At 47.6% G+C, this 26,439-nt stretch overlaps 2 protein-coding genes across 7 annotated transcripts in view; both read right to left on the bottom strand.

Annotated features, from left to right (window-relative positions):
• Positions 1-8,915: 8,915 nt before the first annotated feature.
• Positions 8,916-15,815, bottom strand: hgh1.L (HGH1 homolog L homeolog). Of its 3 annotated transcripts, none has more exon segments than NM_001096246.1 (7): positions 8,916-9,306; positions 9,623-9,745; positions 9,938-10,029; positions 12,230-12,328; positions 12,410-12,507; positions 13,715-14,263; positions 15,574-15,714. In NM_001096246.1, coding segments are annotated over 6 exon segments (1,071 nt in total). In that variant the 5' UTR covers positions 14,251-14,263; positions 15,574-15,714; the 3' UTR covers positions 8,916-9,183.
• Positions 15,816-19,509: 3,694 nt separating this feature from the next.
• The window catches only part of nuggc.L (nuclear GTPase, germinal center associated L homeolog), an 80,211-nt gene continuing 73,281 nt past the window's right edge, over positions 19,510-26,439 (bottom strand). For all 4 annotated transcript variants that reach the window (XM_018268385.2, XM_018268384.2, XM_018268388.2 and 1 more), the window contains 5 exons: positions 23,355-23,524; positions 22,822-23,012; positions 20,302-20,368; positions 19,884-19,928; positions 19,510-19,659 (listed from right to left, as the gene is read on the bottom strand). In XM_018268385.2, the coding sequence (XP_018123874.1) occupies positions 19,911-19,928; positions 20,302-20,368; positions 22,822-23,012; positions 23,355-23,524 (446 nt within the window). In that variant the 3' untranslated portion in view covers positions 19,510-19,659; positions 19,884-19,910. The remainder of the gene's footprint in view (positions 19,660-19,883; positions 19,929-20,301; positions 20,369-22,821; positions 23,013-23,354; positions 23,525-26,439) is intronic.

Raw genomic sequence — 26,439 nt, 5'->3', positions numbered from 1 at the left:
GAACTGGGGTAACAAATACTCGGATCCATTACAAGTATTACTGGGCTCTTCCCGAGTATTGGGGTGACGTATTGGCAAATGAGAGCAAGAAAAAGAGATGTCTACAAGGAACTTCCCAAGATTTTCTTTTCCTGGACAATTCCTGATTGGGATTTCCCACCTGAAGTTGGCCGCCCAAATCTTTCCTATTTCTTCCCCTTCTGCTCAGTCTCAACCTCTAGATAAGAAAAAGGAAAGGGAATTCTCCAGGAAAAGAAAATCATGGGAAGTTGCTCTTTTCCTGATCACTTGCCCGTGGCCACGAATGGGACAGACCTGGGCTCACCCAGGGGAATAAAACACAAGCAATATTTCCTTCCAGTATGACTGTATAGAAGTAGTGGCTGAACTACACACTGATACGCTATAAATCTGCACATGGTGTTGCCTGAATGCAAATGACTCAATGTGATTCCATGGACTTATCTGCTCTCAGACTCACACTCCTTTGTCTGGACCTTCTGCTCCCACTGATGGACCTTTACTTTCCCCAATTCTTTGCTTCAGCCTCAGCTCCAGGTTTAGGCACATGACACCAGGTTAGGCAAAAAAACTCTATTCTGTCCTTAAAGGCAAAAAAACTCTATTCTGTCCTTAAAGGGAATGTTCATCTTCAAACACTTTTTCCAGTTTACTTGTTTTCACATTGTTCACCAGAAATAAAGACTTTTTCCAATTACTTTCTATTTGTGAGCATTTTTCTAATATTAAAGGGTGACATTTCATTTTCACCTTCTAAAGCACCTCTGGGAGGGGGGGGGGTCGCTGACCCTGTAAACTGTTCTAAATTGATCCATTTCTTATCTTTGTCCCTGCTGAGCAGAATCCCTGAGTGACATTAAAGGGAACTGTCAGACTTGATCCAATAGTTACTTATTATTCCCCATAGATCCTACTGAGAAATGGATCAAGTAATGGATCAGCCAATTGTAACAACTAAATGTAGTAACTGATTGTATCAACTAAACGGAACAACTAAATGTAGCAACTAATTGTACCAATTAATTGTAACAACTAAGTGCAGATGCTCCTGATCCCGGAGCTGCCAGACTGACACACAAGAGACACAACATTCAACTTTAAACTTCAGTTTTGGAAAAACAATAAAAAAGAAAAGCAACTGAAAAAAAGTCTATTTCTGGGGAACAATCTAGTGATTGAAGGTGAACCTCCCGTTTAAAACCACTTGGTCTTGTGAAATATGAATGATTCCTCCGAAATAGATTGAGGTTCCGACACTTTCCTGGCTGAGGTTGTGGCCAAAAGAAAAACATTATCAAGGTTAATAAGTTGAAGGAAAAGTCCTGGACAGTCTCAAAGGGATGTCTCATACAATGTCATACAATGTCAGTGTGGGGAGATCACTTTGTGGCCCGCTGTGATACTTTACAAGCCCAGCACAAAGTGAATGGCCAGTGGGTGAGAAGCACATTTAGCCAAGTCTCTGAATGGTCCTCACGGCTTCTACTGCACAATATGATGAAGTTCAGCCAGAAGCCTCTTCAAATTCACTTCCCAGACCTGAGAACTTTTCCTTATGGTCAACTTGAGAGTCAGAGTTGCCCTTTACTTTCCAAACGTGCCCCTCAATCTCACTTTACTGCGGATATTGTGGGATCACATAACATGGAATTATCACTTCTTCTGGGGCAAATACATAGAGAATCTCTGGCCCCTTGAACATGACAATGGATCCGTCTGATTGGCCCAAGGGCTGGGAGTTGCGGAACAAAACAGAGGAGGTCGGGAGTTGTAGGATGTCCCATCAGATCCATATATAACGGGCCCATCTCTGATAGAATTTCCTAAATATTTCCCAGTTGAAAGACCAAGAAGTCTGCGGATACATTGTCTTTCCCTTCCCATGAGATTGACTTGTGCCCACAGCAATAGCTCCCGGATTCTTCACTTACTGCACTGCTGTGTCACATTCAATCTGATTGGCTTCCACTTCTATTACAAACCCTAAAAGAGCAGACGATTCACTTCCAATTGTCTCTGGTTGGATCTGATGAAGGTGATGTTAATTTGTGTCCCAATTGAAGTGGAGCCAATCGTATGTAACGGTTCTGTCGCTCTCATCTTCCTCAGTACTGACTTCTCCTCTGACTTCTCCACTGAAACCTCATCAACTGGACTTGCCTCCATAATCCACCTTCATTGTGCAAATCCTTCATTCTGCTAGCCCAACTCCTCCACAATCTCCTGTCTCCCTCCTCCTGGAATATATAGTGGGTTTATTTGGTATTTGTGCCTTTAGAGTGTCACTAGAGTGCAAGCTTCTCTCCATCGCTGGGACCTCCTCGTCCAGGTCTGGATATCGACTCTCGGTTTTGTATTGGTTTTGTCCTGTGAAACAAAATGAGACTTCCCTACGGACCAGCAATGGGCCAATTCTTTGCTGCAGAGGAAGAAAATCCCTATTTATGTTCCCGCCTTGTGATCAGGAAAGTAAATACAGTACAGTTGCCCTGATCCTGAGCCATTTAAAGGGACAGTAACACCAATCTCTTAGTAATCTCCCCTAAACTGCTGTAATAATAAGTAAATCTTACTGCCGCGGAGGCGGAGTCAAGATGGCGTACTGATCGCACGTGTTGCTGCAGAGCTCCGTCACTATAAGCTGATCCTGTTCCTCATACTACTGTTCCAGCCTCAAAACTCCCCAGAAAGAACCCTAAAACCCTGTGCGACCAGATGAGCAAGCACGGTCCAAAAGCTCCTGCTACAAGTATGGATAAATACTTATCTTCGGCACCACCGCCGTCCGGGCCTGTCACTCCTGCAGACCAGGCCGCAGCTACGCAGCAGGCGACTACGGGCGCTGTGGGGCCGCCGCCACCAGAACCCTCCAACACCGACTTACTCGCAGCGATCACCAAAGCACATGCTAGCATGTCGTCCCAGCTGGAGTCCATTACAATTGACATCTCCCACCTCAGGCAGGATGCGCAAAACCTGCGGGAGCGGACTACGGAGGTGGAACAGAGGGTCTCGACACTGGAGGATTCTACTAGGCCCATTCCGGCAGAACTGGCAAGACTGGCTAAGCAGTAATCGGAGGTCTCCACGAAGGCGGAGGATCTAGAGAATCGCCTCCGCCGCAACAACGTGCGAATCGTGGGCCTCCCTGAACAGACGGAAGGTAACAACCCTGAGAAGTTTGCAGAGGAATGGCTGAAGCTTACCTTTGGCGCAGATACCTTCTCTCCTCTCCTGGTTATCGAGCGGGCGCATCGTGTGCCAACCTGTCCCCTGCCCCCGGGAGCCAACCCGAGATCCTTCATCATGAGGTTTCTTAACTATCGAGACAGGGGCGCGGCTCTGACGGCAGCCAGGAGGAAGGGCCAAATCCTGCATAATGGCGCCCCAATCTCCATTTTTCCTGACTACTCTGCACTTGTCCAGAAGCAGCGGGCATCCTTCATGGGAGTCAAACGGAGACTCAAGGAGGCAGGCTACACCTACTCGGTTCTCTTCCCTGCAAAACTACGTGTAGTTGATGATGACCAGACCAGATTTTTTGCATCGCCAGAGGAAGCCGGGAAGTGGCTGGATGCCTGTAAACGACGCACCAGGTCACAGAGCTGCTCAAGTCGACGCTGACTAGAGACGACCGTCGCAAGTTTCCCTGTCGTTTAAAATGTTGGCCGCCATCGGTTGGGTTCTTACATTGTTGGTGATGATCCTCTCCAGGCCCCTGGTCTCCCATCTTGAAGGCGACTAATAGCTTTCTTGCTTCACGATTTGGATACCCAGTCTGATTGCGGAGGAGTGGCCCTAGCTTGTTATTGTTTCTCGGTGGTGACTGTAAGTACCATTTAACCCCCCTATTGACGATTTGCCATTCTTGGGACCCCTTATTGCTGCCATCACCCAGGGATTCTATTTTTGAGAATTTTTTTCTTTTTTTTCCCTCTCTCCCCCATGGCTGAACTTGGCTACCTCAACTTTCCAATACGCTTGGCCCATACAATGCCGACTTCCCTGCCCCTGACCCTGGGAGATGGATCTGCAGCAAACCATGGGGGGGACAGCGGGCTTTGGTATCGTTACCCTCGCAACTCTGGAATAGGAACTGTGTAATGTGGCGGAGCCCTCGCGAAGACACGGGACTGACCGCAGTACTACAACACCACAACTTCTCTTCAAGTTAAACTGTTAGTTTGGGGATTCAGGCCCACCTTAGTTTATAGGTGGACAGGGGCGGGTTAGAGGGACTTTCGGGGCTGTCATTGCTGTTTACCTCTGTCTTTTTCTTTCCTTTTTTCCTTTTTTCTCTCTCTCTCTCTCTCACTCTTGTGAGCACTACCTCTCCACTTCTCCTCTTTGTTTCTCTTGAACCGTCATGATTATGCATGTTAATATACTGTTGCATCTGATGTTATTTGGCATATGTGTTGCTTTGAAATGTGTGCTGGCTCAGTGGGTGGGTGCCCTGTATTTGGCTTCCCCCCTTCAATACTTCTACTGCCTCAGAAATGCAATCTCTCACAATTATCTCCTGGAACGTTAGGGGCTTGAATTCCAAATTCAAAAGGGCTTTACTATTTAATTACCTTAAACAATACCGCCCTTCCTTGCTACTCCTGCAGGAAACACACCTTACGGGTCAGAAGCTGTTATCTCTCAAAAAACCCTGGGTGGCCCATGCCTATCACGCTCCATTCTCCACCCATTCGAGAGGAGTCTCCATTTTAGTCCTGAAGGACATCTCGTTTGAATTGCAGATGATTCGGACTGATCATTACGGAAGATTCATCCTCCTCCACTGCAAACTGAACAATAATCTCCTCATCCTGGTGAATATTTACCTCCCACCACCCTTCACGACAACAATATTAGACCTTATTATGACGGGATTGGCCTCCTTCCCGCCAGCACCAATGTGCATTCTTGGGGACTTCAATGCTACCCTGGACCCAGTACTCGACAGACTGCACCAGGGGGGTCCTCCCAACCAACAACTAACTCATTGGTCTGAGGCCCTGGCCCTTAGAGAGATATGGAGGTGGAAGCATCCGCTGGATCGGCACTACTCGTGCCACTCTGTGGCGTATGGTTCCCTCTCTAGGATAGACTTGGCTTTGGCCTCAGCAGACTTCTGCCAGTTGGTGGAAGACGTCACGTACCTTCCCAGGGCCTTCTCTGATCACTCGCCTCTCATGCTTAGGATCCTGCCCCTCACTGTCACCAACCGCACTACCTGGAGACTCTCCCCACTGTGGTTAACGGTACCCTTGATCAAGGAACAAGCCCAGACAAACTATCAAAACTATTGGGAGATTAACCAGTCATCGGCTCCACAGGAAATGCTATGGGAAGCATCCAAGGCGGTAGCCCGTGGCGAGCTTATATCGCTAATAGCAGCCTCCAGACGAGACACCAAAGACAAAATCACAGAAGCAGAACACCACCTGTCGCAAGCTGAAGAGCAACACAGGTCTGGCCCTACCTTGGAGACTAATACCAGTTGTCTAATGACCAGAGAGACTTGGACCTGGTTTACACTCAGCTGACTAAAAAGAACTTACTCTACGCGGACTACCGCATCTTCGACCAGGGGGATAAAGCTGGTAGACTCTTGGCCTGGCTAGCAAAAACTAAAGCCTCACAAACTTGCATTCCTAGGATTCAAAACGCAGCAGGGCAGATGATCACTATGCCTCGAGAGATCCAGGAAGTGTTCCGCACTTATTACTCTCAGCTCTATGACTCTAAAGCTATCTATACTCAGCAACAACTAGGCGACTACCTAGACAATGTCGCGTTTCCCAGACTCCCGCAACATGAGGCGGCTGCTCTGGACGCACCAATTACCCTCCAGGAGGTCCGAGAGGCAATAGCTGTTCTTCCACAGGGTAAAACTCCGGGACCAGACGGATTTCCAGCGGCATGGTATAAACTCCACGCTGAACATATTCCTGGACACCTACACCGTACTTTTCTGGCTGCAATAGAGCATGGGGCCCTACCACCCTCATTCTATGAAGCAGTGATAGTTCTGATACACAAGGAAGGAAAAGACCCTGAAATTTGCGAGTCTTACGGGCCCATATCGTTGATTAACACCGACACCAAAATCTTCGCCAAAATCCTGGCTACTAGGTTGGCTGCAGTAATTGAATCAATGATCCACCCTGACCAATCTGGGTTTATCCCTAGCAAATCAACGAATACTAACTTACGGAGAGTATTCACCCACCTACAGATTGAGCATGATAACCCAGGATCCAGAGTGTTGGTCTCCCTGGATGCCACCAAAGCTTTCGACTCTGTGGAGTGGCAATACCTGTGGGAAATTATGCGAAGATTCGGGATTGGCCCCGGTTTCATTGACTGGGTTAAGCTCCTATACTTAAAGCCGACAGACAGAATTAAGACCGGAGGGTCAGTCTCAGATTCTTTTCCACTTGCCAGAGGGACGAGGCAGGGCTGCCCCCTATCTCCCCTCCTTTTCGCATTGGCCATAGAGCCTGTAGCAATTCTTATTCGGCAATCTGATCAGGTGATGGGCCTGAGACGGGGGCCGTTGGAGGACAAGCTAGCTCTCTACGCCGATGATCTCTTACTATTTTTGGCAGACCCATACGACTCCCTACGAGCAGCTCTTGATATCCTGGATCATTTCGGTACCTACTCAGGTCTTAAAATTAACAAATCGAAGTCAATCCTCCTGCCGATTGATCCGATCCCGGCTCCATCTCCGGAAGGGAATGAGATTCCTTGGGCCACGAGTTTCAAATACCTGGGCATAGTGATCTCCCTCCAGACTTCACGATACTTGGCTGATAATTTAGATCCCCTTCAACAACAACTCAAGCTGTCTCTAGCCAGATGGACCCCTCTACCAATCACTCTTTGGGGGAGAGTGAATCTCTACAAAATGATCTTCCTGCCGAAACTGCTGTACCGATTGCACAACTCGCCAGTATGGATTCCCCAAAAATTCTTCGCTCAGGTTGTGTCCATGCTCTCGTCCTTCCTCTGGGCCAATAAGGCGCCTCGTTTGTCTTGGAAAAGTCTGACGGCTACTGTGGAACAGGGCGGCCTGGCTCTCCCCCATCTGCAACTCTACTTCCTGGCTGGCCAACTCTATCATATCCACACATGGTTCCATCTGCAGGAGGAAGATCCGGGTGTAGTGCTATTGGCGCAGCTGGTGGGTTCCTGGGCTGGAATTCGCAACCTTCCTTATAGACGCCTGACTGACTACAACAAGCTGCCAACTACGATCACGACTCCCGTTAAAGCTTGGAGGGCTGCATCCAAGTTACTGCAGTGCGACCCCCCACTCCTCTCCCCCCACTTGCCACTTTGGTTAAACAGCAACCTTGCCCACCTCAGAGACTTACAAGACTTTAGCTACTGGCCTCTTCGGGGCGTTAAGTTACTGGGGGAGCTGTTGGTGGACATGCAGTTCCCCACCCTTTCTCAAATTAAGGACCAAACCGGGCATCGGGATATTCAATTGTACCGGTACATGCAACTTCGGCACGCATCTTCGAACTTGTCCTCCGAAACCCACAGCGTACGGGGCTGATCTCCAGGCTCTACAAAGCCCTGCTCAAAACAGGCACTGCTCCCTTTGACAGGGCCTTACCCAAATGGCGGACTATGCTCCCAGCACTAACAGACGAAACATGGGAGGAGGCCAAGGACTCGATCTACTCTGGCCTGATTGCTTTGAAAGATAAGCTTGTCCAACTTAAATTCATGCATCAAATATATATCACGCCCAGCAAATTGGAGAAAATGGGCAGGAACCCGGGAGCCATTTGCCCTAAATGCAGTGGGGGAGGAGCAGACTTTGCCCATATGACCTGGTCATGCCCTAGGATCAGATCCTTTTGGAACTCCATTATGCTGTACTTGTCTGAGGAACTGGCCTTCCCAGGGCCCTGCACGCCAGAAGTATGTCTCCTAGGGCTGGTAGACGAAATTGTTCCTCTCAATAGGTTCAGACTCTTATTTCGTGCTCTGTTGTTCTATGCAAAGAAACTGCTGATGACCAAATGGATGGCCTCCCAGCCACCTACGAAACAGGCATGGATCCAACTGACCAACAAAGCATTGCCCCTGATTAAGTTAACATATGAAGGCAGAGGGTGCCCGGAGAAGTTTACTCAGATATGGTCGCCCTGGCTGGATGCAAACCCTGATCAGGATCTTGTGCTTTCCCCCCCTCCTGCAGGGACCTGATTAGGCCCTTAAAATTCCTGACTCACCCACTGAGCTACACCTGTTAAATGCCACTACTGATTACTTGGTATATGTACTTCTGTATTGCTGAGCGATGCAATGTGTGATGGTTCGCTAATGCTGTCCTTACTCTCTGTTGTTAGTTAAAATGCATAAATAAACACTTTTAAAAAAAAATCTTACTGCCGCTTAGATAATTACACTGTTTCACCCAGAATTATTCTTACCGGTGCCCGGGGGACTTCTGCACCTTTGTGGCATCTCATCGCATCTCTTTGTCCAAGAAGAAAAATCAGGAGTAAGAACCATATTGTACAACTGGGATCCCTCTGAAATGGGGTGACTGGGAGCAGAAGAAACTCTGGGCAGTGGGGCCAGTGATCACAGGGAAATACAACGGAGCCACAGTGAGCTCACAACAACAAACCCAACCCTGTCCTTTTCCTGTACTTTGTATGTATCACCAATACCCCCCTTTGAATATTAGAGCCCAAAACTGCATGGCATATTTTAGATGGGACATTTCCAGTGCTGTGTAAAGGGTAAGTATGACTATTTCCATGTATCTATACCCCCATTTAATAGAGGACAGCCATTGGTTACTACAGTACATAACCTACAAGTTGCCGCAGCTCATTCTCCATTATGGACATTGAATCTCTTGTCTCCCCGAGTGCCAGTTTGGCCAGTTGCCCGTGGATGTGCCGCCTCCTGGGTGGAATTAATTGGCTGTGGGTTATTACCGTTGTATCAAGTAGCCAATGTGCCTCTCAGCCCAAGCTCCGCCCCCTCTCCCCCACAAACTGCTTCTACAATTTCCCTTTATAAAAGCAACTGTCACATTTATTGTTCATTAATAAGTCAATCCCGGCCAATGAGAATGGACAGAAGAGCAGAACCATTGGCCAAACCCTTTATTACTAGTCCCAAGTTGCCCAGCAGCTATTGGTCCAAACTCCCTTCATCTTCCTGATCGACTCGAGTGAAGGTCTCTTCCAGGTCGGGTGGGACGGTCACTTCCATGAGATTCTCTAATCCCGCCTCCGGCTCATCCCCAATCAGAACCTACAGACACAGGAGAAGCGTCACAGACCCAATGTGGCTCCCGGGCCCCTCTCTCATACAGACTAGGGGCCACATAAAGGCACACGAGCTTAATGTGTCAGTAAATAAAAATTTCCCAGAGTTCTGCTAAAAGGGGCGTGGTTAACTGGGCCAGACGTACAATGGAAACAATAAGGGGAGGGGCTAAACACTGCTGAATATTTGTATAAATAGAAAGAAAAAGGCCCAAAGGCCCAAAAACCCCCAGAAGTGTGATTGGCCCTCGCACAGCATGTGACCTGTTAATGAAGCCGAGGTTAAAGGGGCGGGGCCAGACCTGGATGAGCTTCTCGCAGGCTCTGCTCACGTACGACTCTCTCTCCCACGAGTGCAACTCTCTCATTATCAGGTACGTCCCCTTCTGTCGGACAATGCGCCGCCCCCCGGCTGTCGCACACAACTGTCATTGGACACGAGACACAGGGAGAGAGAAAGGAAAGGGTTACAATTCTATTTGGTACAACACAGCCCGAAACACCCGGGAGTCAAGGGTGCGACTGATGATAAGTCATTTCAGCTGAGGGCAAAACGGTCCATAAGGAGAAGAGGGGTGAAGGGGGGGGGGTCACAATGGACTGTATGGGGGTCTCACCAGCTGGACGGTCTCAATGAGCATCTTGCGGATGTCGGGGTCGCTCTCTCGCTCTTTGTCCTCGGGCAGATACTGCAGGTCGGGGGGGAGGCCTTGGAAGAGAAAAGACAACGTTGATCAAAGCTCCGAGTCTTCTGCTCCCCAAGTCCCTGTGGGTCTGGTCTGAGAAGAAATCAGGGGCCCGCACTGAACCCCCATTACTTTAGGCTGCACTGGGTGTCACTTTATTATACGGCCGGAGCCCAACTGTCAGCTCATTGGGACATTGGAGGTGCATTTTATTGCCCAATAGAAATCCAAGCACTTCAGGAACCGAATTGTAGGGGGGTCAAGAGTAAATCTCCCCCTAGAGCCTCGTTCACTAATAGTCTGTTCATAAAGTGCCCCCCTACTCAAGGGCAATAGTGGGGGCAAGGGGCTCCCCCCGTTATAATATTGGGATATCAAGGGCAAAGTACAGTGCTGGGTCTGCAATGGGTTAAAGGCAGGTCCCCCCCACTCATATCATAGAATGTATCTCCTCATCAATGCCCCCCCCCGTGATGTGCCCCCCCAGTGTCTCTATATAGTGAGTCCCAGTGCCCCTGCAGCAGAGAAAGAACCAAAATCCACTGGATCCTTCTTTCAGCAATGGGGGGGGGGCTGTTGTCTTCTTGTCATTAACTGGGGAGAAGCAAAAAATCCATTTAACCGTCTCTAATCTGCAAATCTCATAAAACCGACAAGCTCACAATCAGAAATGTCCGACTTCTATAAATGGCTCTACAATTATATGTGAAACTGCAGCTCCCCCCATGGGAGATGTAAAAACCTCACGTCCGGCACATTCAGATTTATTCCACTCAAAATAAGTCATTTTAGCTGTAAAGGCGACAGGAGCCGTGCCCTGAACCCGAAGCTTGAGGTGAAAACACGAGCAGAAAAGAGCAGAGAACGAGCAGAGAATGAGCAGAAAAGAGCAGAGAACAAGCAGAAAACAGAGAACAAACAGAGAAGGAACAGAGAATGAGCAGAGAACAAGCAGAGAATGAACAGAGAACAAGCAGAGAATGAGCAGAGAACAAGCAGAGAATGAACAGAGAATGAGCAGAGAACAAGCAGAGAATGAACAGAGAATGAGCAGAGAACAAGCAGAGAATGAACAGAGAATGAGCAGAGAACAAGCAGAGAACGAACAGAGAATGAGCAGAGAACAAGCAGAGAACGAACAGAGAACAAGCAGAGAATGAACAGAGAATGAGCAGAGAACAAGCAGAGAATGAACAGAGAATGAGCAGAGAACAAGCAGAGAACGAACAGAGAATGAACAGAGAATGAGCAGAGAACAAGCAGAGAATGAACAGAGAATGAGCAGAGAACAAGCAGAGAATGAACAGAGAATGAGCAGAGAACAAGCAGAGAACGAACAGAGAACGAGCAGAGAACAAGCAGAGAACGAACAGAGAACAAGCAGAGAATGAGCAGAGAACAAGCAGAGAACGAACAGAGAATAAGCAGAGAATGAACAGAGAACGAACAGAGAATAAGCAGAGAATGAACAGAGAATGAGCAGAGAACAAGCAGAGAATGAACAGAGAATGAGCAGAGAACAAGCAGAGAATGAACAGAGAATGAGCAGAGAACAAGCAGAGAATGAACAGAGAACAAGCAGAGAATGAGCAGAGAACAAGCAGAGAATGAACAGAGAATGAGCAGAGAACAAGCAGAAAAGAGCAGAGAAAGAGCAGAGAACGAGCAGAAAAGAGCAGAGAATGAACAGAGAATGAGCAGAGAACAAGCAGAGAATGAACAGAGAATAAGCAGAGAACGAGCAGAGAACGAGCAGAGAACGAGCAGAGAACGAGCAGAGAACGAGCAGAGAATGAACAGAGAACAAGCAGAGAACGAACAGAGAACGAACAGAGAACAAGCAGAGAACGAACAGAGAACGAACAGAGAATGAGCAGAGAACGAGCAGAGAACAAGCAGAAAAGAGCAGAGAATGAACAGAGAACGAGCAGAAAAGAGCAGAGAATGAGCGCGCACTTGTGCAGCCAGTGCGACAGGCACCTGTGATTACGAGTCGCTGGATATGAAACGCGTCAGGCACCTTTTAGTTACATGGAGTAAAGCTTCGTCTTTATCCTACTGACTTGCACCAGTGTCTCCTCATTCTCTGCTCACTGGGGATCCCCCACATCTCTGCCTTGTTGTCCAGTTACAGTCTGCTAGAGATGGAGCAGCCCCAGTCACCCCCCCAGTGCCAGTCACCCCCCCCAGTGCCAGTCACCCCCCCCCAGGCGCCAGTCTTACTTTCCATCTCCTCGTCGGTATATTCTTCGCCCCCGGCCAGTGGCAAGAGCAGGAAGGGCAGCAAATCCACCTGGTCACTAAGTAGCCACTCGTGGTCTCCTGAAACAACACGGGGGCCAGTGAGAAATAAAGATGTGGGGGGGGGCGGGGGGGATATTTGGGCTGATATTTGGGACTCACGGTGGTTAAAGCAGCAGTTGCGCAGAGTTCCCACAATCCCCCCTTTCCTCACAGTAGATCCGGCCGTGACATACGGGAGCAGTCGCTGGATCACACACCTGGGCACAAACAAGTCCCGTTTATTCACCGACAACAAGACAATAAATCCCAGAACTTGTGCGATAATTAAACATCACGGGTTTTGGGAAGTTTAAGGAAAAGACTTAATAAAAGACGACCAATGGGAAGGTGCGAGTAGCGAAGCAGATGCAGCAGCCGAGTTCCTATGGCTCAAGACACACACGGGCTGAACATTGTTTTATTTCTGCTGCTGGGGGGGAGGGGGTGATATCAGTCCAACTTGCAGTACAGCAGTAAAGAGAGACTGAAGTTTATCAGAGCACAAGTCACATGACTGGGAGCAGCTGGGAAACTAACAATGTCTAGCCCCATGTCAGATTTCAAAAAATATAAAAAAACCTGTTTGCTCTTTTGAGAAAAATCTATTTCATTGCAGAATTGTGTTTTCCAGTGAAGAATCCCTTTAACAAATGAGGCAGTGTTGGCATTTTGAATAAATATTTAAAATATTTGTTTAAAGGGGAAGTAAAGGAACCCTGGGAAATGTTAGTTTCAGTGTCAGTACACAGGCCCCTCCCCATCATGCCCAGCAGTGTTGTCCCTTCTGCTCCCAGCATGCATCTTGCTGATCACTGAGCAGCACATACACATCTTGCTCTGCTGCACGTGCTCCTGGGTGAGATGCATGATGGGAATGGGCAAAGATGGGGGTGTGGCTCCGTGTAACTGATGTGGTTGGGGAGGGGGAAGGAAGATCTGTGCACTGGAAACTCAAAATCTGCCAGGAGGTTCTACTTCCCCTTTAACAGGAGACAAGGCCTAATGGATGTAACTCATGTGCCGCTGCCTTCATCCACCGTGGCCTTTATACGTGGCCTCTCTGCTCTGGGGGAGGAGCTAAAGGCACAGTCATTAGTACAAGCTACAGCCAGAGTCACATGATGTCAGACTGGCGGGTTTAGGAGGAGGAGCTAAAGGCAAATTCTGAAGAATGTCAGTAAAACGTTGTGAGAAGTAAATGAGAGTAAAATGAGTCCAATCTATTCTGCTGGAAATGGAGATACAGGGAAACTGCGCAGGGGCCTTTCTGATTGGTCCGTTATACAGTTGGATTCATTGGCCAATGTATGGTGCCCTGTGACCGGTCTGCCCGGTTATATATTAAGAACTGATTTGTCTGAACCAATCAATATTGAGGAGTGATATGGCAGAAGTCAAATCATTATGGGGGAAGTTGAGCCTCACCTGTCTCTATCCAGTATGAAGTCTCTGCCCTCCGGGAGCTGAGTCAGGTTACAGACAAGGGGTCCCAGATAATCGAGGGAGGCGTGACCATTGTACTTGGGGGTACACAACATGTGCAGCAGTTGGCACAGTCCCTCCTGTTTGAGAGTCTGCAGGAATGATTGACAGCTTTCCTCCTCACGGCTCAGGTTGCAGAGGGCGGTGCAGGTGGAGTCAGAGAAGGGGCAGGTGGGATCCTGCAGGAGGGTCAGTAATGAGGGGAGGAGGGTGGGGACGTGACCCAGGAGAGATTTGTGGGTCGTGGGGTCGGACGTCAGATTAACCAGAACATGGTGGGCATCCTGGGCAACGTGGGCCGACTGCTCCGTCGTTAAATCCAGAACAACCTGCAGAAGTCGGGGTTCAGCGCACAAGCTCTGTCTCCCCTCAGGGGTCCCACTTACACCCAGAATGTACTCTAACGCCTGCGCTCGAACATCCGCACGGGTCTCCGGCTTCAGGAAAGAGAGAAGCTCCGAGCACAGGGCCGGATCCATGAGGAACGAGAACCTGGGGAAAAGGAACCCGTCAACTCCGATCACAACTGTAACTATTGGCCCCCAACCAGACACTTTCCCTCCTCTAATCTCATTGGCTCCCTCCTGTCTGCTGGGAGGAGCTACTGGTGAATAAAGCATCCGACCCTTCCTTGTACCTATCTAATGTATCAGCCTGTACCACTGATTCACTTCCCAGCTCTCCCTGTAACACCCCTTTCCCTCCTCTAATCTCATTGGCTCCCTCCTGTCTGCTGGGAGGAGCTACTGGTGAATAAAGCATCCGACCCTTCCTTGTACCTATCTAATGTATCAGCCTGTACCACTGATTCACTTCCCAGCTCTCCTTGTAACACCCCTTTCCCTCCTCTAATCTCATTGGCTCCCTCCTGTCTGCTGGGAGGAGCTACTGGTGAATAAAGCATCCGACCCTTCCTTGTACCTATCTAATGTATCAGCCTGTACCCCTGATTCACTTCCCAGCTCTCCCTGTAACACCCCTTTCCCTCCTCTAATCTCATTGGCTCCCTCCTGTCTGCTGGGAGGAGCTACTGGTGAATAAAGCATCCGACCCTTCCTTGTACCTATCTAATGTATCAGCCTGTACCACTGATTCACTTCCCAGCTCTCCCTGTAACACCCCTTTCTCTCCTCTAATCTCATTGGCTCCCTCCTGTCTGCTGGGAGGAGCTACTGGTGAATAAAGCATCCGACCCTTCCTTGTACCTATCTAATGTATCAGCCTGTACCCCTGATTCACTTCCCAGCTCTCCCTGTAACACCCCTTTCCCTCCTCTAATCTCATTGGCTCCCTCCTGTCTGCTGGGAGGAGCTACTGGTGAATAAAGCATCCGACCCTTCCTTGTACCTATCTAATGTATCAGTCTGTACCCCTGATTCACTTCCCAGCTCTCCCTGTAACACCCCTTTCCCTCCTCTAATCTCATTGGCTCCCTCCTGTCTGCTGGGAGGAGCTACTGGTGAATAAAGCATCCGACCCTTCCTTGTACCTATCTAATGTATCAGCCTGTACCCCTGATTCACTTCCCAGCTCTCCCTGTAACACCCCTTTCCCTCCTCTAATCTCATTGGCTCCCTCCTGTCTGCTGGGAGGAGCTACTGGTGAATAAAGCATCCGACCCTTCCTTGTACCTATCTAATGTATCAGCCTGTACCCCTGATTCACTTCCCAGCTCTCCCTGTAACACCCCTTTCCCTCCTCTAATCTCATTGGCTCCCTCCTGTCTGCTGGGAGGAGCTACTGGTGAATAAAGCATCCGACCCTTCCTTGTACCTATCTAATGTATCAGCCTGTGGATTTACCTTACTCACTTATTCCCGTTACTTCTCGTCGCTGATAATTCCAATTTCCAAGTCGCTAAGGAGCCTCAGGTGACGTCACGCACACGTGACTGTAGGAATAGAAAAGGCGAGCGCAGAAGTCAGCGAGTAGTCGGGGATGTCTGGAGAAGAGCGCGTCCATAAAGTCAGTTCTTACTTGTGCTCACATTCCCCCCACGTGCTTGTACTTCCGCCTCTAGTTTTGCGTCACTATCTTGCGACACGGGGGTCCAATTAGCGAGCGCATCATACGACTCCATCTTTCTACTCCCGGAAGTAGTCAGATCGTAGACATCAGAGCCGCTCCACCACGTTGGTACTACCGGAAGTTCTCAGTCTATAGACACTAAGGACTGATGAGATTCTGAGTTAAAGAGTCAACAATTAATTTTCTCCCATTTTATCCACAAATCCGTTTATTTTCTTGTCTGTCAGTGAATTTACAAGTAATACTGAGAGTGGAAATCTTATTGGCTGCTGATATTTTGCCCAAAGGTCTGTGTCTGTTTCACTTCTCCTCCCTCTCCTTCAATTTACTCAACATTTACTGAGTCGTTTAGTCTGAGGCCTGAATACAATGTGTGTCAGCTGACCTTCTATTTATTATTGTACAACAGCCTTATTGTCTGAATGTGATGCACTTATTAACTTGTGTACAACCCCCCCCCAAAACTCTATCCAACCCCCCAGCACTCTATACAACCCCCAGAACTCTATACAACCCCCAGAACTCTATACACCCCCCAGCACACTATACAACCCCAGAACTCTATCGAACCCCCCCAGAACTCTATCGAACCCCCCCAGAACTCTATACAACCCCCAGAACTCTATACACCCCCCCAGCACTCTATACAACCCCCAGAACTCTATCCAACCCCCAGAACTCTATCCAACCCCCCCAGCACTCTATACACACCCCCAGCACTCTATACACACCCCCAGAACTGTATAGAACCTCCAGCACTCTATACAATTCCCAGAACTCTATCCAACCCCCAAAACTCTATACAACCCCCAGCACTCTATACAACCCCCAAAACTCTATACAATCCCCAGAACTCTATACAACCCCCCCAGCAGCATTCTATACAACCTCCAGAACTCTATACAACCCCCCAGCACTCTATAAAACCCCCAGAACTCTGTAGAAACCCCAAAACTCTATAGAACCCCCTAAAACTCTATAGAAACCCCATAACTCTGTAGAAACCCCATAACTCTATAGAACCCCTATAATTTTAAAGAAAACCCCATAACTCTAAAGAACCTCCATAACTCTATCGAACCCCCATAACTTTATAGAAATCCCATAACTCTATAGAACCCCATAACTGTTGTAGCAACAGAAGCAGAAACATTTGCAGCAGCAGAAGATTATTATTTAGACCTTCCTGAATCCACGTTACTGGGCAAGTCCAGAGTCTAAAGTGGCCACTGCACCAGGGAACAAACCAGCGACTGATCATGAAATTCCTTCTGTGACCTTGTCCTATTGGCCAACATTCCCAGACCCTCCTTTATGTCATTGGGATCAGAATATAGCAGTTTGGGTTGGTTACAATATGGCAGTTTGGGTTGGTTACAATATGGCAGTTTGGGTTGGTTACAATATGGCAGTTTGGGCTGGTTACAATATGGCAGTTTGGGTTGGTTACAATATGGCAGTTTGGGTTGGTTACAGCACATGTAAAGCAAACGTCTATTAAAGGGGAAATAATTTCAAATCCTATTCTATGTTGTTGGTCAAGCAAAATAAACTTCACTTACACTGTAAAATGATTTACATTTGTCTTGGAATTGCTAATCACAGCAAGCAGGCAGCAGCCATTATTAATGTTAAAATCTTATGTGCCACAATTGGGGGGCTGATACCCCAGTCCATGTTGTGGCTAAACAATTAGAATGTGGCAGTTTATATAGACAAAAGGCCAGTCCTATATAGCCCCCCCCCCTTCTTGTGAACCCACTTTTTGCTCTGCCCATAGAGACACTTTAGGGGATAAAATGGCAACAAGTCCCAGTCGTGCCAACAACTCGTTCCTATGGGAAGAAAAGCCACAAACTTAACCGATGCACTGCCAGACACCCAGGGGACAATGGATCCTGCTGTTGTACTCCACGTGATGACCAATGGTTGCTAAGAGCACTCATATGCATAGCAACTAATGATGAAAAGATCCATTACACTGTATCCCACCCAGCGCTACTGAAGGGTTAATCCTGGGAATAGTCACATCACCTTTATTCTACCAGCAGTTTTGTTACTGGAGTTGCCTCACTCTTTGTGCAGGTAAGTGGCCCCCACCAGTGCAGCACCCACATCTGGGGGTCCCCACGTCTCTCAGGCCGGTGTGGGGGAGGCGTTGACCCCGTCAGGTTGCTGAGGATTGTACAGCGCTACTGCCTCTGTGTTCAGCATTACCGGCGGTTATTTGTCGGGTCAGACTGTGATATTATATTCATATATCTATACAGAGTTGCACTGAGCAGAGACACCCCGGGGCCACATCTCTTATTACTCAGTGTTGGTTTCAAGAGGAAACATCTCGGGTTAAGTGACGTCACAATTGACTTCCTGTTCTAATAATCACAATCAGGCCATGACGTTGCCCCATGTGTTACCCCTTGGGGCGTATGATTGGACGAGTTACCTGGGTACAAAGCCCATAAGCACTGGGGTCCCTGACGTTTCTCTTTGAGAAATGCCCCTTCCTAAAATATTGACTCCCCACAACTTACATGCAGCACAATTACCCACAGCTGGGGGTTCCCTGATGCAGGCCCTTCTCTCATTGGCTAACGATTGTTCTGCCCACGAATCCTCGAGGCACCCGCAGCTACAGTGGCATTGGCCGGTTCAAGGATGGTGTCAGAGCAGGGTCAGAATTAGGGACTGTCCCGGGGTCACAAGGACGTTGCTCTATGGCAGCTTCCAATTCTACTGCCAACCCGTCAATGAAGTCCAACACAGGGAGCTGTGTATTGAAACTCACATTTATTTAATAACTGGACCCTGTACTGAATCTAGAAAGCCCTCCACTAACTGGGCCAAAGTGCCCCCAGCCCCGGCTATTGCCTCATCAGGATAAAAGGGCAAATAAGTGAATGGGGTTGGAAAAGGTTCAGAGAGGGGACTCAGCTGGCAGTTGGGATTGAGGGGGACACGGGCTCCATCAGTCCAATTATGCCAAATGCACTCTCAGTATTTCCATTTGGGTGGCTTCTTATCCTTTGATCAGTGCCCCCCCCACCTTTATTTTGGGCTACTTGCCTCCTTTCTGGAGTGGCCTATAACGATGAGACGGGGGGGGCTACTTGTCCTTGTGACTTTATTCAGTTAGAGTGAAGGTTCCGCCCAACACTGACTGACCATAAAGTGATGTGCGGCCGATGCAAAAGGATGAGGGGGGGGGCAGTTACGGGTCCAACCCACACATCACTATTTGGCCAATATTTGCACTGACCTTTGTGCAGCCCCATGGATTCCCCGCTGCCTTTCCAGCCAATGAGAGGACAGGATTCAGCTGGTTTAGGGGAGTAACAAGATGGCGGTACTACTAATCGTGGGTCACATGATACTCAGTGATACTCTCAGGTACAGCTCATGCACCTCAGCAAATCTGTGGGACACGGAGTCCATGAATTTCTTCCTGTAAACGTCCCAGGGCAAGAGAGCTCCCCCAGGAGCCCCCAGACAACAGGAGAATCACAACCAATCACAACCAATGAGCAGAGAGTCGGGCAACTGAACAGCAAATGTTGGCACAAGGCAATATGACAGTTGGGCAGAGTAGCCTGATCTAAGGGGCTTTTAAGGAGACAGTGTCATGCCCCTAATTGTGCCCGGGGTCACTGACCTCTACACTCAGGGTAACAGCCCCCATTGTCCCCCCCCAGTCAGAGACAGAGCAGCACTTACTGTACAACAGAACTTTATTAGTGAACTGTCACTGCCTCCAGATACCAGTGACTCCCAGCAGGACCAGTATATTTATATCACTTCCATTCGCACGGTCTGGACAGCTCCCAAACTTCCCTCCTCTCATGTTCTGGCATCAAATAGACCTGTAATGGCAGAACCCAGGGGTCACTCGCACATCTACCCCTCATTAGCCCCACCCACTCATTTCTGTCTGTCATAAGCCCAAAACCCCAAAGTGGGAGGGGCACACTCCAATTCCCACAGCTGTCAGTCACCCTGAAGTGCTTGGGAGTCCCATAATCCACCTGTTTATTTCAGCCAATCACAAGTGTCCCAGCTGCACGTGGGCAAAGCATTGGTCTCTCACCTTCTTCTCAGGTACCAAATATCCACTTCATGACTCGGGGTTGGGCTGTTGGGAGAAGGACAGGGATGAGCAATATCTCCACAAATACTCAGCATCCACGTGTCCCCCAACCCCCACCCCCTTTCAGGGGTTCTGATAGGGATGGGGCACCACTCAGTTTGTCAGGGCCGCAACATTTGCTGAGCAGGCCCCCAGTTACCCCCATGCCACGGGAAGGGGACTGGGATGGACTTGGGGATGACTTTGGTGGTGCATGGGGGGGGGGCTGCGCCTCAAACTAAATGTCACACCCTTCCTCTATGTGACTGTGGGAGGCAAATTCCTGGGTCAGACTATGAAAGTTCATAATTGGGGAGCACACGCCTACCTGGCTCATTGGGTGGGATATTGGGGAGGAGGAGAAGAATTGCAACGTTACCTTTGGGCTCCTGGGAAATGGTGGATATAAAGTGCGGTGATGAAGTCCTGGCCAGGAAGGGAAGGTCCTGCAAGAGAAATGAGGAGATTTCAGAGGATGGGGGGGCAATGAACAAACACAGTAAGGGGAATGATAACCAATAGGAGAGCAAGGAGATAAGGTTTAACCCCCAATGGGACTTTATAAGGAAGAAGTTGGCTGGAGGGCAGAATGGGGAGCACATGGTGCTTAGCAAGTCGAGTCTCACTACTTGGTACTGAACTACATGGCCTGGAAGAAGGAAAGTCTCACAGACACACTCACCTATAGCTTTGCTTCATGACCCCCAGCAGAATCCTGCAGACCCCCATGTATTACAGAAGTCTTTATCTCATGCCCATCCAGACCAACCCAGAGCCTTGTGTTGTGTCTGTGCTGAGTCTCCTGTACAGACGTCTGTCCTGCACGTTCAGCCACTGGAACCTTTTGCTTTTGGTGCTCAATGACTTTCCCATGTGATCCAGCTGAGCCCAATGAAGGGGTCCCACAGCCTGTACTGGACCATTAGCCTCTAGTTCCCGTGTTCCCCTGAATTCCTCTCAGTCTATTCCTGCCCTTGTTCTGACTCTCTGCTTTTTAGCACCTGCCCAGACCCTGTGGCTGTTTTTGGACTTGTTTGATTGCTGCCCCGACACATTGCCTGCGCTGTTACTTATATTTCTGTTTGCTCCTTATACTTTTACACTGGGGTCTGTCTTTTCAGTTTAATATTAAATCTAAATTATAAATATGGAGTTTTTGCCTGAATGTGTTTGCCAGGAGAAACAAGACTTTTCGGGTTACTTTGCCCTTTACGCCCTGCCCAGCTCCTTCTCCCGCCTGTGATCTGCATTTTCTAGTTTTCACTATGGCCCCTCTCATGAACTGTCTCCTCCTTGTCCCGACTGTGTAAAGCTCCAGCCTCAGGCTTCTGTCCATATACCCAGCAGCTTCAGGCTTTGGTGCTCATCACATGACTATCCACTGTATGAAGCATTATATATATATATATATATTATACATGAAGACTCCCTGGAAGGGGATCTAGGGTCTCTACAATGGGTGCTGCCAAATCTGTACAAAACAAGACACTTGGTTCATGTTGAGAGTGAAACATGGACGTGAGTTTTGTGGTTGGGAACAAGATCTTGTGGATGATGGACTTGAGTCTATTACTCTCTTCCTTGATGAAATCCTATCTGCCAGGGTTAGTACTTGGCCGTTAAAAGAGAACTAAAGCCTAACTAAAGAAGTAGGTAGAAATGTTGTACATGATGTTTTGTGCTTCTGTACCAGCCCAAGGCAACCACAGCCCTTTAGCAGTAAAGATCTGTGTCTCCAAAGATGCCCCAGTAGCTCCCCATCTTCTTTTCTGCTGATTCACTGATTCACATGCTCTGTGCTGCTGTCACTTACTGAGCTTAGGGAGCCACTCACAATATACAGTACACATAGAATAGAAATGTCACAATATAAGGCTGATTAGTAATTAATACACATAATTACTACATGGCAGCACAGAAACCAGTGCAATTAGCATCAGAATTGAATAATCAGCAAACCTGTAGCATCATCTTATATTACAGCCAGGGAAGCTCATTTTCTGCTGGATAATTAGTGACGAGCCCTAAGCTTAGCTTCTCAACAGCCAATCAGAGCCCACTGAGCATGTGAGTGTCACAGACACTTTCCAAGATGGTGACCCCCTGTGACAAGTTTGAAGTCCTGGATCATTGCTGCTATTGACAAGCTCAAACTTTAGCCTCCTGCAATAAGTACACTATAGAAAATAGGACATTTTTAGGTTTACTTCTCCTTTAAGTGGCCAAGAGGGCCCTCAGGCTGGTCAGTGCAGCGGAGACAGAGATGGGGGAAGGTCAATTGGAGGGCTCCCTGCATTTCAGCGCTGGTGACTATTCAGGGCAGTCCCTTTCTAGAGGAGCTCCCAATGGGCTTCCTTCCAAGGTGACTTACCTGCTCTTTCTGAATGGTACTTAGGGTCTAAAGAGAAAACTCATATTCCACCCCACCCAAAACTCACCATAACTGACATTCAAACTGGCATTATATGTGTATCGAGGAGAGCAAATGGCCATTGTCCCTAATGCTGACCCTTACTGCTCTTAACACTGAGCCCCCTGCCATGGCTTTAAGCCCCCCCCAGGTGAGCCAGCCTCACACTTTGGTCCTGTCCCCCCTAACACTAGCCCTACACTGTCTGATGCACAGAAATCAGAATGAAAAGACATCAAAATCAAATGCATCTGCCTAAATCCAAGGGAATTCTTTATGGAAGTCCTGGCAAAATGAAAGTGCCTCATCCCTATACAGAGGAGGGAGACAGGTGCTCACAGGACAGGCCAATAGGAATTGCAAGGTCGGGAGAAGGAGATTGATAACTGGAGAAGATCCCACATTGCACTGCTGAAATGCTGAGTAGCCACAAACATGCCAATGCCAGAAGGAATTTGTGGGTTAAACCTGATCAGCTGGAAGGTTCACCTTGGCTCCTGCTGGGTGGGATTTGTTAACACATGTGGCTTCTTCTCCACAACTCCTTGGTGGGGAGACAAAGACCCTCGTTTCCTGCTGACTGAGAGCTGGGAGACCCCTAAGAAAGATGGTGGCATGGTGCTGGAGGAGGGTGCAGGGTTTAAAAAGAGATGATCCATATCAACTTCTTGTTTGGGCTCCTACATGAAAGCAGAAATCACTGTCACTTCAGATAAAATGAGAATATGATTTTATCCCCAAAACTCAATTTATTGAGGGGCAGCCAGAAAAATGCTAAATCAGAAGGGGCACACTAGTACACATGTAGCACACAGGAGCATGGAGTGGCCCTCAGTCACATACAAACACACACTGTAGGGCCCCTCGTATCAGTCAGTACATGTGTGTAATGTGTGCATTCCATGTATATCCCCTCCTGTTGTACAGCTCTGTGTATGTGTTGCCACTTTATAAACATCTGTTAATAGTAATCACGTGGCATATATATATATATATATATATATATATATCTCAACACTTGCCTGCTTCTCAGTATAATACACCCGCATTTTTTCCAGGGTCCTCCTGCCCTCGTGCAGATCCACCTCCCTGTACCAGCCTGTGCCCTGCTGCCTCCATGACAGGAAGTCCATCATTTTATTCAGAGCTTGCGTATTGGATGGCGTCTCCAGGAGGAGGAGGAGCTTATTGTCTGCAAGGGAAGAGCAAGGTGGTGCTGACACGTGGGACATATTTTGCAGAATGAGAAAAGGCTGGGAGGGTTGGGAAGAAGTAAGAGCAGGAAAGGATGGTACTGATAGAAGGGCTGGAAAAAGAGTAAGAGTTGCAAGTTGCAAACTGGTCAGAAGAGATGAAAATGAGGACAGAGAGTTGGAAATATGGAGGCAGAGTTAGAAGAGATAAGAAGAGAGGTGGCAGGTGGAATACACAACTGCGAAGGATGGCAGAGAACAAAATGGGAAAGGATGAGTATTGGAAAAAATAGGGAAAAGTAGAGAGTCAGAGAAGAAAAGGAGAGTAAGAAAACATGGGATACAGGAAAGCTGGATGCAAAGAGAGTTGGGAGTCATACGTAGAATATTATTCTAATCCTTTATTTATAAAGTGCTGACACATTTTGCCACACTCTGCACAATAACCCAAGATTCACAGCAGTCTGGAAAGGACAGAATAGAAGAAGAAAGAAGAGCTGGAAAGGAATCATTGGAACCGATCAAAAGAGAAGGGATGGGAAAAAGGTAGAATGGAGGTGAAAAGAAAACTGAAAAGGATGGGAAGAGAAGAAAGCTGAAGAAGTGCTAGAAATGAGGAAAGAAATGGAAAACTAAAGGATGGGAAGAGAAGAAAGCCGAGGTAGAGCTAGAAATGAGGAAAGAAAGGGAAAACTTAAGGATGGGAAGAGAAGAAAGCCGAGGTAGAGCTAGAAATGAGGAAAGAAAGGGAAAACTAAAGGATGGGAAGAGAAGAAAGCCGAGGTAGAGCTAGAAATGAGGAAAGAAATGGAAAACTAAAGGATGGGAAGAGAAGAAAGCCGAGATAGAGCTAGAAATGAGGAAAGAAATGGAAAACTGAAAAGGATGGGAAGAGAAGAAAGCCGAGGTAGAGCTAGAAATGAGGAAAGAAATGGAAAACTGAAAAGGATGGGAAGAGAAGAAAGCCGAGGTAGAGCTAGAAATGAGGAAAGAAATGGAAAACTGAAAAGGATGGGAAGAGAAGAAAGCCGAGGTAGAGCTAGAAATGAGGAAAGAAATGGAAAACTGAAAAGGATGGGAAGAGAAGAAAGCCGAGGTAGAGCTAGAAATGAGGAAAGAAATGGAAAACTGAAAAGGATGGGAAGAGAAGAAAGCCGAGGTAGAGCTAGAAATGAGGAAAGAAAGGGAAAACTTAAGGATGGGAAGAGAAGAAAGCCGAGGTAGAGCTAGAAATGAGGAAAGAAAGGGAAAACTAAAGGATGGGAAGAGAAGAAAGCCGAGGTAGAGCTAGAAATGAGGAAAGAAATGGAAAACTAAAGGATGGGAAGAGAAGAAAGCCGAGATAGAGCTAGAAATGAGGAAAGAAATGGAAAACTGAAAAGGATGGGAAGAGAAGAAAGCCGAGGTAGAGCTAGAAATGAGGAAAGAAATGGAAAACTGAAAAGGATGGGAAGAGAAGAAAGCCGAGGTAGAGCTAGAAATGAGGAAAGAAATGGAAAACTGAAAAGGATGGGAAGAGAAGAAAGCCGAGGTAGAGCTAGAAATGAGGAAAGAAATGGAAAACTGAAAAGGATGGGAAGAGAAGAAAGCCGAGGTAGAGCTAGAAATGAGGAAAGAAATGGAAAACTGAAAAGGATGGGAAGAGAAGAAAGCCGAGGTAGAGCTAGAAATGAGGAAAGAAATGGAAAACTGAAAAGGATGGGAAGAGAAGAAAGCCGAGGTAGAGCTAGAAATGAGGAAAGAAAGGGAAAACTAAAGGATGGGAAGAGAAGAAAGCCGAGGTAGAGCTAGAAATGAGGAAAGAAAGGGAAAACTAAAGGATGGGAAGAGAAGAAAGCCGAGGTAGAGCTAGAAATGAGGAAAGAAAGGGAAAACTAAAGGATGGGAAGAGAAGAAAGCCGAGGTAGAGCTAGAAATGAGGAAAGAAATGGAAAACTGAAAAGGATGGGAAGAGAAGTAAGCCGACGTAGAGCTAGAAATGAGGAAAGAAATGGAAAACTGAAAAGGATGGGAAGAGAAGAAAGCTGAGGTAGAGCTAGAAATGAGGAAAGAAAGGGAAAACTAAAGGATGGGAAGAGAAGAAAGCTGAGGTAGAGCTAGAAACGAGGAAAGAAATGGAAAACTAAAGGATGGGAAGAGAAGAAAGCTGAGGTAGAGCTAGAAATGAGGAAAGAAAGGGAAAACTAAAGGATGGGAAGAGAAGAAAGCTGAGGTAGAGCTAGAAATGAGGAAAGAAAGGTAAAACTAAAGGATGGGAAGAGAAGAAAGCCGAGGTAGAGCTAGAAATGAGGAAAGAAAGGGAAAACTAAAGGATGGGAAGAGAAGAAAGCCGAGGTAGAGCTAGAAATGAGGAAAGAAAGGGAAAACTGAAAAGGATGGGAAGAGAAGAAAGCTGAGGTAGAGCTAGAAATGAGGAAAGAAAGGGAAAACTAAAGGATGGGAAGAGAAGAAAGCCGAGGTAGAGCTAGAAATGAGGAAAGAAAGGGAAAACTGAAAAGGATGGGAAGAGAAGAAAGCTGAGGTAGAGCTAGAAATGAGGAAAGAAAGGGAAAACTAAAGGATGGGAAGAGAAGAAAGCTGAGGTAGAGCTAGAAATGAGGAAAGAAAGGGGAAACTAAAGGATGGGAAGAGAAGAAAGCTGAGGTAGAGCTAGAAATGAGGAAAGAAAGGGGAAACTAAAGGATGGGAAGAGAAGAAAGCTGAGGTAGAGCTAGAAATGAGGAAAGAAATGGAAAACTAAAGGATGGGAAGAGAAGAAAGCTGAGGTAGAGCTAGAAATGAGGAAAGAAATGGGAAACTGAAAAGGATGGGAAGAGAAGCTGAAAGAAAAGAAAGTAGGACTGGTAAGGAGGAGAAGAGAGAATTGGAATGGGTCAGAAGAAAAGAAAAGTGAATGGGATAGGAAAAAAGAGTT

This window comes from Xenopus laevis, chromosome 6L (assembly GCF_017654675.1).
Source record: "Xenopus laevis strain J_2021 chromosome 6L, Xenopus_laevis_v10.1, whole genome shotgun sequence".
NCBI lineage: Eukaryota > Metazoa > Chordata > Amphibia > Anura > Pipidae > Xenopus > Xenopus laevis.
This window is presented reverse-complemented; position numbering and strand designations above follow the sequence as displayed.

Coding starts and splice junctions, on each gene's coding strand:
- hgh1.L (XM_041565573.1), bottom strand. CDS start 14,250: ATGGATCCGGCCCTGTGCTCGGAGCTTCTCTCTTTCCTGAAGCCGGAG. Junction 12,329..12,409: donor CAACTGCTGCTTTAACCACC/GTGAGTCCCAAA, acceptor GTGTTGTTTCAG/GAGACCACGAGTGGCTACTT. Junction 10,030..12,229: donor TACCGACGAGGAGATGGAAA/GTAAGACTGGCG, acceptor TTCTCTTCCAAG/GCCTCCCCCCCGACCTGCAG.